At 41.1% G+C, this 13,775-nt stretch overlaps 1 protein-coding gene across 1 annotated transcript in view; it reads right to left on the reverse strand.

Annotated features, from left to right (window-relative positions):
- DBH (dopamine beta-hydroxylase) overlaps positions 1-13,775 on the reverse strand; it is a 43,905-nt gene that overhangs the window by 9,594 nt on the left and 20,536 nt on the right. Inside the window, exons 5-7 of the mRNA XM_044661287.1 lie at positions 13,359-13,461; positions 6,154-6,320; positions 1,384-1,527 (exon numbers count right to left, since the gene is read on the reverse strand). Of these exons, the coding sequence (XP_044517222.1) occupies positions 1,384-1,527; positions 6,154-6,320; positions 13,359-13,461 (414 nt within the window). The remainder of the gene's footprint in view (positions 1-1,383; positions 1,528-6,153; positions 6,321-13,358; positions 13,462-13,775) is intronic.

Genomic DNA, 13,775 nt, shown 5'->3' on the forward strand with positions numbered 1-13,775 from the left:
AGAAAGGAAGGAAGGAAGGAAGGAAGGAAGGAAGGAAGGAAGGAAGGAAGGAAGGAAGGAAGAGAAAGGGAAAAAGGAAAAAAGAAAGGAAAGGAAAGGAAAGGAAAGGAAAGAAAGAAAATCTTGTACTTTAAGTTATAAAGATTCTCAAATTCCATTTTAGGGCCATTTGGTGGTTAGAGGGAAGGATATGGGGTAAGATGAACATGGACAAGATGACCCGATGTCTTCTTTTCCTTCTTAGTTTTATTTATTTTTTAATTCCTCTAAAAGAGACCTTCTACTCATGCCTTCTCTCCATTGATTATCTCTAATTGATCCTATCTTTATCTTGCTTGTACACTGTTGTTTCTATGGTGTCTCCCCATTAGGCTGTGAGGTCCTGGAGATCAGTAATTGGCTTTTGCTTTTCTTTGTATACCCAGTGCTTAGCATAGAGCAGGGGTCAGCAACCTTTTTGGCCGTGAGAGCCATAAACGCCACATTTTTTAAAATGTAATTTTGTGAGAGCCGTACAGTGCTCACAGTGCGCTCCTGTAACAGCGCTTGAAAAAAAATTGACTTTATGGCTCTTGCAGAAAGAGCCATATCTGGCCCTCAAAAGAGCCAGATATGGCTTGAGAGCCATACGTTGCTGACGTTAATACTTATGGATTGAATGACTGACTGATAGATACTTAAGAGTCAGAGACCCAGAAATATTCCTAAATCAGGAAGGGAGGGGAACAAATATAGACTTTATTCTAAGGAAGAGAGTTTATAGAGGAAGCTGGGGCCCAAACTAAGAAGTGTGTGTCAATAGGTGCTTGTCTCTACCTCATATCCCAATACAAAAAACATCTCCCCCTCCCATCCTTGTCCCTTATCTCATCAGCCCAACACAAGCTGAAATTCCCACCACTTCTTGGGTTTAGGCAAAAAGGCCTGGGACATGGCTTCTAGAAGTTTCTTATTCTAACCTACATGTTGCCTTTTGGATTTCTCCTATTTGAATACCTAGTAGAATGAAAGATCCTAGAGGACAAGGGTCACTTTGGTTTTTGTCTTTGGATCACCAGCACTTGACAACCTGTTTTTTATGTAACAAGCACTTAATAAATGTTTGCTGAATGAATTTGTCAAGTTATCTTGAATATTCAGGACAGACCATAGAATAGGGGTGTCTTGATGGTAGGAAAAGAGGATAATGAGCAACAGAAAACTCCAAGTATCAAGGGTAGGCATAAGGGAGTATTCCATCAAGGAGAGGGGAAGCCCAAAATGGCAGAACATTGATCATAGATATCTTGTTAGAAGACTGAGAAAGCAACCGAAGAGTACTTTGCCTTGTTTTGTGACTTTGCCAATCTTGAGAAGGCCAGGGTTTGAGCCAAGCATTCCTACCTGGAAGTGGGGGCTGTAGTGGTCATCCCTATTCACGATCTCTTTCACATTCCCTTCTCGGACTCTGACTGTGATCACCTTCCTCCCTGTGAGGTGAGTGTGGAGCTGGGAGGCAAAGATGTGGATTCCAGAATGTGGCAGAGCCTAGAATTTTATGAAAGGAAGAGGAAAGGGTTCAGCTGGGGAGATCACAATTTTTAAATTTATTTTAAAATCCATTTAATTAATTAATTAATTTAGAATTTTTTTTCCCCATTGTTACAAGATTCATGTTCTTTCCCTGCCCTCCTCTTTTCCCCCTCCCATAGCCAACAAGCAATTCCACTGGGTTTTACATGTATCATTGATTAAGATCTATTTCCATATTATTAATATTTGCAATAGAGTCATCATTTAGAGTCTACGTCTCTAATCATATCCCCATCGAACTATGTGGAGATCACAATATCTAAACCTCAGAGTGCCCTAAGTTGTTGTTGGTTCAAAGCTGGGTTCTAGAGGGTTCTTAGATCTCTGACATCTAGTTAAGTAGAGTATTGTTTGTTCTTGGCTTCAAAATAGTGAACATTCTTCTCCTTTGTTTTAACAAGGACATTTATAATGAGAAAACCTTGTTAATATTATTTTTTGTAGCACTTAGTGGGCTTGTTTTTAAAACCCTTACCTTCTGCCTTAGAATCAATACTGTGTTTTGGTTCCAAGGCAGAAGAGCGATAAGGGCTAGGCAATGGGGGTCAAGTGACTTGCCCCAGGTCACACAACTAGGAAGTGTCTGAGACCAAATTTGAATCTAGGACCTCCCATCTCTAGACCTGGCTCTCCATCCACTGAGCCACCCAGTTGCCCCACTTAGTGGGCTTTTAAATGGAAGTGACCAGACTTTGTGGAGACTCAGAGAAAACACATGCTACATAATTATCATTTTTAATAAGAACTCCCTGCTTGAATGAGAAATAAGAGTAAATTCGATCCTCATTGTTACTATGCTGCTAAAAGACAGCTCACATTTATTTTAAGAGTTTGGCATGAGAATGGTGGCAGCAATTTCATACAGGCGGTTGGTAAAAGGCATTTCAAGGCAGTAGATCAGGCAGATGAGTAGCAAAGGGAATTGGCTCCCCAATGGGTGCAGCATTTTCCAGAACATCCAGGAAATGCAATTTGTTTTCTATTTCTGTCCCAGATGGGATGATTCAGTTGGGTTGGTTTTTTTTTCCTTCCTTCAATGGTGCCACTGGCAGGTCCCCTAAGGAGGCCCTTTTTTACTCAGCTCATACAGGCGCCTCTTATAATAATAATGGGGTACCCTACAGAGATCAGCAAGAGACTTATTCTCAGGGTGTATGATCCTTTCCCATTTGTCCAGCATCATTGGGGGATGTGCTCTGCCCCACAAGTGAATGTTTCAAATAACTGAAGCTTATTCTTTTAAAGAAAAGATTTGGACAAAGAAGTAGGAAATCTTGGTTCTATTCCTGCCTCTGATACCAGTCTGCTCTGTGACCTTGAGCTGACTGTGCCTCGTTTTCCCATCTTTAAAATGAGGATTTAGGAGTCAGTGGTTTCTCAGGTACCTTGCATTCCGTGTTCTATATCTAAGCTCCTTTCCACAACTGACAAACTGTATTGAGTTCTAAAATTCCTTCTGACTTTGACACTGTGTTCTATGCTCTAAGATCCCTTCTAGTTCTAATATTTTGTAATTCTGGGACATCTCAATAATATCATACTGGTGTTCTCAGCCAATAGGGTATGATTAGCTAACTGAAGGAGATTTTGACCAGAGGACTTTATATCAGTAGTGTCAAACTCAAACAGAAACACTATTCTAAGGAAGAAGGTCTAAAGAGGAAGTTGAGGCCCAAACTAAATGAAGCTGGGGCCCCTGGGGGCCACATTGAATGAGAAAACCACATATTAACACTATCTACATTCGACTATATTTTTTATTTACTTTGTTAGCTATTTCCCAATTACACTTCAATCTGATACATCCACACTCAGGAGGTTTGCAAATACCAATGCTGCCCGAGGGCTACATGTTTGACACCTCTGTCCTAAAACACTCCTGCTCTTTCATGTATAATGGAAACTTTCCATTTACTTGCCTATCTACAAGGTGGAGATTAGAAACTTTGAGAGACCACATTCAGTGATTGCCACAATCACCTTAGAATTGAATTTCTTTTTTTTTTTTTTAAACCCTTACCTTCTGTGTTGGAGTCAATACTGTATATTGGCTGCAAGGCAGAAGAGCAGTAAGGGCTAGGCAATGGGGGTCAAGTGACTTGCCCAGGGTCACACAGCTGGGAAGTGTCTGAGGCCAGATTTGAACCTAAGACCTCCCGTCTCTAGTCCTGACTCTCAATCCACTGAACTACCCAGCTGTCCCCTTTGAATTTCTTTTAAATCTCTGTACCTTAAGAAGAAATTTTGTTCCCGAGAAACCAAATAACTTTTTAAAAAAATTCTTACCCATTATCTTCTGTCTTAGTATCAATTATCTAAGACAAAAGAGCCATAAAAGCTAGGCAATTAAGATCAAGTGACTTGTCCAGGGTCATACAGATAGGAAGTGTCTGCAGTCAGATTTGAACTCAAGACCTTCCATCTATAGGACCATTGCTCTATCCACTGTGCTACCTTGTTGCCTCCCATATAACTTTGCTAATGAGTTGGTTTCAGATATCAACACTTTAGCATGGATTTGTAGCTAGGCTCCAGTGTGGAAAGAGGAAGATTAGTAATTACCTTGTCCACTAAAGACAGAACAATAGAAAGGCAAATTAAAATGCTTTTGACTTTCCATAAACCTTACCATACTTCTTATTTGAGAAAAAATTGAGGTTGGATTCGAGGAAGGACTTTTCAGTAGTGTCAGTAGTTGTAGAATTTTCTCTGCTAAGGTCTTAAAAAGCAATACAAATACTAGTTTATTTCTAGAGAGGTCTTTTTAGCAAGAGGAGAGGTCAAGGAGTCATAAAGAGGATCAGAATTTGCAAACTCTGTTATTTGATTGGGAGATTCAGGTAATAATATTTTTGGGTCATTACTATTGTGAGGGGCTCAAAACTGCATTCATTAGCCTGTTCTTCTAGAAAGCCCAGTTTCCACAGGCAACTATGATTTAATCAGAAAAGCCTAGGCTTTCCTGGTAAGTTAGGTGGTACAGTGGCTAGAAGTTGGGAAGGCCTAGAGTCGGGAAGAATCTTTCTGAGCTCAGGCACTTAGTAGCTGTGTGATCCTGAGTAAGTCACTTAATTCTATTGGAAGGAAGGAAGGAAGGAAGGAAATCAGAAGACCTGTGTTAAAATCTTGGCTCTGCCACTTACTGTCTGTTTGAGCTTAGGCAAGTCATCTTACATTTCTGTTCCTTAATCCTCTCATCTGTAAAATAGAGATAATGATGTCTATACTACATACTTCACAGCATTGTTAGGAGGAAATTGCAGTTCTTAAAACCTTATGCAAATATGAGTTGTTAATATTGTTATTTCATCTACTATCCCAAAGAATAGGAAGAACTAGGTCATTTCCCCCAAGGTAAGGATTTTCAACCAGGGGAATGAACACCCCTGTGGAACACTAGAAACTTCTTAAGGGGGCATAGGGAATATTTGATAAATAACTATATTAAACTCTAGAATTTATTTCCTTTCATAATGAACAAGAAGTATGAGAAGGTTTGTAGTATGGAGACCAAAAAACTTGAAAATCTCTATCCTAAACCTCCTGCCTTCTACTATTCGTTCATTTGTTTCCTTGCCCCTTAATCAATACAGTTCATTACCTTCTCCTTCTGGATACTCTGTCCACCCTGGTTTTTCCTTGTACTTCTCTCCTTTTCTCTCTCCCTCTGTATGTGTGTAGGTTTAACCTAGGACTCCATCCTAGATCCTCTTTTCTTCTTATTCTATATCTCTCTCTGAGGGATTTTAGCTCTCATGAAGATAATTCTCAAACTTACATATCTAGCCCTCATTTCTCTCCTGAGGTTTATGCCCACATCTTCCAATTACCTTTTAGACATTTCCATCTGGTTATCCCTTCTGCCCCATATTCAATCCTTTGCCAAACTTTGTCTATTTTACCTCTTTATCTTCTCTCATAGCCATCTCCTCCTTTTCTCCACTCATATCACAACCTTCCCCTACTCTAGGACCCATCATCTTTTGCTGGAGCTATTGAAATAACCTTCCAGCTTCTCTGTTTTCAGCCTCTACCCTCTCCAATCTAGCCACCACAGAGAAACCAAACTGGTACTCTTAAAGCATAACTTGGACCATGTTACTCCCCCACTTAAGATACTTCAGTAGCTCCCATATTACCTACCAAATAAAATGAAAACTTCTCTATTTTGCTTGTAAAGCCCTTCATGATTTGGCTCCAGCCTACCTTATCTAAGCTCTATGTTCTAGATCAATGATGGGCAAACTTTTTAAAGAAGGGGCCAAAGGAAAGGAAATGCTCATCTGTCAGTCTGTTTCTAAGGCAACTCTTTCGAAGTTTCATTGTATTGTATCCTACTCATTGTATTCGTCAGATTAGGAACCCCTGGAGAGAACATTACAGGGAGCTGCATCTGGCCCACAGACCACAGTTTGCCCATCACTGTTCTAGATGAACTGGTGTATATTCTGTCTTCCACTGAGTTGAGCTGAGTAAATGATGCCATCATTAGTACACAAACTTTACAAGATTCAAACTCAAGCTAAAAATTTTTCATCATATCTTGTCTAAACTGGTTCTGTGAGAACCAAAACTACTCACCTTTTGAGTACATTTATCAGTGCAATAGCCAGTCAAGATGAAGTCAGTCTCTTTAGGTGGGATGGCCATCACAGGTGTGTATACTAAGCCCAGCTCCATGATCCCAGCATTAGATGGCCTCAGTGTGGCCGTGTAATGCAAGCGAAGACCTGAGTTGTCAATCCGATCTAAAACAGGGAGGGAACCACATCTTTTCTTAAAATTTCAGCATAAGCAAATATCATACAGAGAAAGGAAATACATAAAAAATAAGTTCTTCAGCTCTTCGTGGCGAGGAACTATTTCAATTTTTTTATTTGCTGGTTGATTGAGTCTTTCTTTTCCATGCACATTCTATTACTTCTAAATCCACTTATGTTCCCCAGCTGTAACAAACAGAAGCAAATGGCTGTGAGCTGCAGGCTTATTGTCAAGGATCTGAAGACATTGGGATCATGAAGATTTCTGAGTGGCAGGGGCCTAAGAGGCCTAAGGCCAAGGGCTAAGCAAGTGGTACAAATAGTTGGTGCATGGAGATCTCAGTAGTCAGGAAAGACTTTATAGAGGATATAAGACTTGAGCTATAATAAACGGATAGGATTGTAATGTTTGTGGGGGTGGAGAAAGGCATTCCAGGTTTTATGGGGGATGCTAAGAAATGAGGAATAGAGAGAACAAAGGCAGGAATTGCAAAGGGATGGTGAAAAATTCAGTCTGGTTGGAGAAGAGGGTTCAGAAATATAGTGGGAAAGGTAGCTTAGAGTTAGGTTAAAAAGGACTTCAAATGATCACTCAAGGCAGTTTAAGATAAGATCTCCTCCCAGTGGGATCTGTGGAAATGCAGTCGGATTATCTACGGTGGGATGGGATGGAAGAGTGGAGTTATACTGATATGGGTGAGTTTTTCAGATAGAGAACATAGGAGCCGAGGTAAGAAGAGGTACTGAGCAAAGATCCAGTTAAATAGGACTAAACTGGGATATTGTGAGCTGTACTTAGGATAGAGCCACCAGGGCTATTCCCCAAGATACTGAATTGAGAAAGCACAAAACTTACAAGTCTTAGGCCAAATGCTAATTCCCTACTGAGCACTGAGTGGGAATAGACAGGAGTTCATACCTGGTGACAGAATGAAGAAAGAATAGAACATTATCGTCAGACCTGAGCATAAAATCCTTTTCCACACACTGAGCCAATACCCCCAGCAATGGGGAACTCCTTTGGCAAATGTAGTCCACCTGCCTTCCACTCAGAGAGAGCTGAGAGAGTCAGAAGCAGAAATGTCCTCTTTTTATAGACTTAGCCCCAATACCTGGACCATGGAGTTGAGAAAAGCATATGGTTCTGAAATCTTTAAATTTCTATGCAGGAGACATTAGGTTTCTGAGAAGAAAGGGCATCTAGCTGGCCATGAGGGTACATCATTGCTGTAGACCCTTAGCCCAACTCAGGAGGGTCCCAGGCCTTTCCTTTGTGGCCAGGCCTCCCTAAAGAACAGAAAGAAATAAGGGCCTAGGGCTCACTATTGGGTCAAGAAGGGTCCTGAGGGTTCATTTCCCCTTCCTACCTCTACCACTTGTTCCCTCCCCCATTCCCATGGTCACTTTGAGACCATGAAGAAGTGTACATCCACCTTGGGATGTCAGGGACATTTCAGTAAGCTCCCACTGCCAAGCTCTGCTGGAGAGTCCTGGATCTCTACCCCTGTCTAGGGCAAAGCCTCACTGATCATCAATACATAGAGGGGGTAAGAGATGTCCAGAGACCAGGCTAGCACTAGTAAAAGAAAAAGAAGAGTGAGAAGGACATCAGGTTTTCCCTATCATTCCCAGGATCCCTGGATTGGTCCTAGGCGGCTTCCCCGACACCTAGTTAGCAAGAAAAGCCAAATTGTCTAATGGACCGGTGATCTCATCAATTCGGGAGATCCCTCCAAGAATATTGATCACAATTCTGGCAATCCACAAACAAGATCATTAGCAAAATCAGGAAACTAATAGATGGTCAGATGTTCTGCTGGGGTAAGCCTTTCCTCCCCCAATTCCTCAGTCTCTCACTCACTAGTGTCCAGGGTTTCTGTTTCTCCACCCCCAAGGCCCAACCCCCCTACTCAATTAAAAGTGCTTTTCCTGCCTCTTGCCCTACTTCCAGCCCTGCTGCTAGGTACAGTCTGAAGGCATTGTGTACCTGGAGATCTAATGAGATAATATTTTAAAGTGCTTAGCCTAGTACTTCAATACAGTTAAGTGTTTAAAAAATGTTTATTTCCTCCCTTTCTCCCTGGGGAAAAGGGGTGCTATCTCAACATGGGACCTGGACTCTCCAAAACCAACATTTATAAACTGCACAATATTTCTAGATCTGGAACAAGGTCAACAAAATAAAGAATGCAGAGAAACTTTATCTTTTTTTGACTACAAATTGTTTTGTTTTGTTTTGTTTTGTTTTCAGTGATAATTTTGAGTCTTCCTTGAGACAAGTTCATAGAAGATTGTGAGACTTGAGCTGGGCCCCCATAGAATACCATTAACTAGCATGTATATAGTATTTTATAGTACTTTAAAATTTCCAAGGTTCTTTGAATATTATCTCATTTGAACCTTGAAGCAACCCTATCAAATAAGGATTATGAATATTATCATCTCCATTTCACAAATGTGGAATGTGAGGCTTAATGAGGCTAAATGACTGGCCCCAAATCACACAATTAATATCAGAGTCAGGTCTCAAACTCAGGTCTCTTCTGACTCCAAGCCCAGAGTTCTTCCCACTGCATTGTACTATAGTAATAAGTACCCAGGAGAGAGGCTATCTTCCTTGTCTATCTGCCTTCCAGTACCCGGGCAGAGATATAAGAGGCAAAAGCCAAGAAGTCACAATTCTTATATCCCCTGGGCCTATTTAAGATTCATCCATATGTCTATAAGTATCAATGGAATCACAAATCCATTTGAGTGTGTAATGAACTGACCAAGTAAGGATGTAGTAGAGAGAGAAGAAAATGTACCTACTTTCCTTCTTTGCAGAGGAAGAGGATTCTGGGTGTAGAATATTCCATATACCATCAAACTAAATTGATGTATTGCTTAGTTTTGCTTGAACTGCTTTATTTATTCTCTTTCATTCTCTGTTACAAGGATGAGTACCCAAGGAAGGAGGGGTATATTCAGAAGTAAAGGCAATGGAAAGTCAATAGACATCAATAATTTTAAAAAATGTATTCTACATGAACTAGAAAGAAACCTGGGGATTGGGAAGGTGGTGGATGGTGGTAGTGAAGGCATATATACAGCTGCTGCTATTAACCCTGTCCCTAATCCATCTGCCCACAATTGAAGTAAAAGCAGAGCATTTTAAAGCTTAAAAGGACCATAGAGATCCAATCATCCAATGTATTTATTTTATGAGGAACAAATTGAACTCCAAGGTTAAATAATTGGCTAAAATTGTATCTTATCCCCCTTATGGACCAAAGTGACATGTAGCTTAATCTGGTTAACTTATCCTAACTGATTTGCTAAAATGGTAAAGGGTGAGCTATGTTGGGGGGGTGGTGTCCTCATTTCATGCTCTCCACCAAACCACACTCCTAGGATATTTCTAGGACAAACTCTAGGTCAGTGATGGTGAACCTATGGCACAGATGGCACACAGAGCACTCTCTGTGGGCACATGCATCTCCCTCCCTCACACCCCCAGAGTGTGTTACTAGAAAGGCAGAGGGACTCAGGTGGAGCAGCTTCCCTCCCCATCTCCACCATGCCTGATATTTTTTCACATCTTCCCACCCCTTTGCCCAGCAGCCCAATGGGAGCACATAGGGGGTAAACTGGGTGGCTCACAGGCAGCAGAGCTAGAGGGGAGCAGAGTGCTTGGACCACTCTCCTCCCCCTCTTTATACTCGCTGAGGATATCCCTCACTTCACCCACCCCTCCACCAAGCAGCCCAATGGGAGTGCTTTCTCCCTCCCCTGTGTGGGATAAGGGGGGAGGCAGGCAGGGCACAGCATGTGGTCTCTAAAAAGTTTGCCATCACTGCTCTAGGTGCATCTTAGAGAGAGAAAGAAGCTCACACTTTCTTCCCTTCCCTTCACTCACTCAAACCCCTGAAAAAAAGAAAAGAGTCCAAATTCACCCATCTCCAGTATCTCCATGCTGATTGCATCAGATGGATAATAATAAAAAAAGATATAATTGGTTAAAATTCAGAAGGGAATTAAATAATGAAATAATTGTTAGATCTTGATATTTATAGCAAGGTAGCACATTTTGAGATTTGCGAAATGACATGATCTTCCCTATATGTGGCAATGGATCCATAAATACACCCAGATATCATGAAGAAGCAGGCTTCCTTGTAAACCTAAGAAACTGGGAATTTTTAAAAAGCATCTTTCTTTTTTGATTTTAATTGAACAAGATGCACAGTATCACTTTATTGGCCAAGTTGGCTCCTAGTCTACTTGTGGGATGTAAGATTGTGATTAATGTCAAGAAAAGATAGATGGAAAAGGATATTGGGGGCCATTATAGTCATGTATTCAGCCTTGCATCAGTAATAAACACTCTTGTCCCCTCTTCCTCTTGGGGCTCATGGAGGTCAAGAACCATTTCTTATTCATCTCTATCTTCCCAAGTCCTCTGTTATTTAGAATTGTGTGCCATAGAGAATGGATGGAATAGGAGAGGAAAAAAGTCTTCAGACCCTCATAATTACCCATGTCCCACCTTCCTACAAAACATGTACCACAGCCAAAGTGCCTAACCTGAGGAAGACAGCATAAACATTGACAGGCCCAGGAAATGAACAGACAGTTAAATGAACACTAAATTGACACAAAAAGAACCATTCTTTGAATTACAGCTCTGTTATTTAATTCCTCTGTAATATTAGACAAATTGTTTGTCTCTCTTGGTTTTAGTTTTCTTCTCTGTAAAATGAATAGGCTGAAGGGCAGCTAAGTAGTACAGTAGATAGAGGGCCAAGCCTGGATTCAGGAGGACCTGAGTTCAGATCTAACCTCAGATATTTCCTAGCTGTGTAACCCTGGGCAAATCACTTAACCCTAATTGCCTAGCCCTTGCTGCTCTTCTGTCTTAAAATTGATAACAGGACAGAAGATAGTGGTTTTAAAAAATGAATGGGCTGAGCTGAGCAATACCTAGAACTTTCTAAAGCTAATATTCTATGTCCTAAGACCGTTTCTAATTCTTTCATGCATTGTTCTAGGGACTCTTCTAGCTCCAACATTTTATGCACATTGCAGACTTGATGTCCAATAGTTTAAGTTCCCTTCCAGATTTTGTTATTTCTTCCACTGCTTAACTGCACAAAGTTGCCACTTTTAGCAATTTGATTGCTTTGGACCTTGAAGGTTTTTGGTCCCCCAGTCCCCACTATTGCAATACAGATAGCTCTAGGAGAGATCTTAAAGGCTGCATCATCTACCAAGCTTGGTGGTACCAGCAGATTTCTTTGGAAAAGGCACCTTTATGAATCTCTTTGTCCTATCACATTCTTCCTTGCATTCTCCTTTTTTAAAAACCCTTCCTTCCATCTTAGAATTAATACTGTGTATTGGTTCCAAGGCCGAAGAGCAGTAAGGGCTAGGTAATTGGGGTTAAGTGACTTGCCCAGGGACACACAGCTAGGAAGTGTCTGAGGCCAGATTTGAATCCAGGACCTCCTATCTCTAGAACTGACTTTCTATCCTCTGAGCCACCCAGTTGCCCCCTTTTATCCTTTTCATATACATATGTATCATATCTTCCTCCTTGAAACCAGAGGATTGTTCTTTAATCTTGTTTCTCCAGAGCTAAGCTCAATGCCTAGCACATAATGGGTATTTAATAAGCATTTATTGAATTCAGTTGGAACACAAAGATTGGGGAGGGATACAGAGATAAATAAATCAGCCACTGTCCTTAAAGAGCTTAGAGTCCAGTAGAGAAATGACAGGCACACAAAAATAACTGCAATACAAGGCTGATTGTGCTGAATGCCATAAGAAAGACACAAAGTATGATATATAGAGAGAAATCTTGCTCAGTTATAGAGGGAGGCAGGGCAGATCAGTGGAGGCTTCAGGGAGAAGTGGTCATTTAAGCTGGTGCTTGAAAAAATGAGTAATGAGGTGCAGAGAAAGAGGGAAAGAATTCTAAGCAGAAGGGATATGACCAGTAAAAATGTGGAGGTAGAAGCATCCAGTATGTTTGAGGAACAATCAATAGTTGGGTTTGGCTGAGAGTCCAAACAGGGAAATAACTAAAGATAACTTAGTAATTCAAAGAAGCAGATAAGGGTGGAAAAATAATGAGTCAGATTGTAGAGGACCTTAATGTCAGTTTGACAGTCTGAATTTTATCTTGTCAGCAATGGGGAGTCATTGAAGGTCTTTGAGAAAGGGAGTAGCATGATCTGTGTCTAAGATCGATTGGAGCTGAGCTTCCAAACATCTGGAAAATAAGGGCATTGGACTAAATGCCCCTTCCCACTCCAACATCCTTTGGCTCTATGGATGAGGAGAAGAGATCGCATACAGAAGCATTTGGAGAATAGGGAGAACTTGTTATCTTTTTTCCAAAACCATGGATGCCAGATTTGGAGGTGTTGTTTCTGATGGTTAGAGCAAGAGACTCAGCAGGGATTGCACACATTCTGCTGTTGGCTGTGACCATTGTCTGGCCCTAGTATTACATCATCTCTGAGTGCACCACATTTCTCCATCATCTATATATGGGGATAATTGAGATATAGCAGGTGGGCGTTTATAGGAAAACACAGTTGGTGCTGCTGAAGTCCACTGTACTGTTAGGACTAGCATCTCACTTCAAAACTAGTCTTCTAGTGTTGACAGTTTATATTGCAATCCTCTTGTATCACAGATGTTTGGTGCCTTTCTGAGCATTTTTGAACTTCTTTACAAATAACAGCCTAAAGATAGCTTAGAGTTCTGGCTGACACCATAAAGTTAAGGGGGGAGGGGAATATTGGAGGCCAACTTGGTTTTTAGTGTGGATCAAACTTTTAATTTAGTCCTGAGATTGAATTGAAATGCTAGTTCCTGAGCTGCTCTGATTTTCCCCATCATCGAGAGAAAATGAGGGAGAAAATGTACTGATTCAACACACTGAAAAGGAGAGGTTAAAGAATGCCATTTGAAAATAAGAACCCTGGATCCTGGAAAGGCACCGGTTCTGTAAGTAGCATAGTCCCAGATACCGACCTTTTATCTTTAGAGGGTTGTGATAGTGAACCTCCAGGCGGAGATATCTGGAAGATCCTTCGCCTCCAAAAGGAAGACCAGCTTCTTCTGGGTAGTAAAATGCCTGTAAGATGGAGAAGACCAAGGGAGGATGAATATAGCACCGAATGATGAGCAAAACAGAATCACACGTAATTGCAAAGAGCCCCTCAAATCTGGTTCAGGAGCCATCCCTTTCCATTCAGCTTCTGAAGTCTATGGAACCCACTGGCATGGGAGGAGGTCAGAGTTGAGGGAGTCATCTGAAAATGGGGTGATTTCTAACCACATCGAATGACAGCTCTGTTGCCCATTCCTTGCATAGACTGAAACTTAGACACAGGAACATGAGGACCATAATGAATCTCCCCTCCCTAAGTTTCTGTCCTCCTAAACCTC

This window comes from Gracilinanus agilis, chromosome 2 (genome assembly GCF_016433145.1).
Source record: "Gracilinanus agilis isolate LMUSP501 chromosome 2, AgileGrace, whole genome shotgun sequence".
Taxonomy (NCBI): Eukaryota; Metazoa; Chordata; class Mammalia; order Didelphimorphia; family Didelphidae; genus Gracilinanus; species Gracilinanus agilis.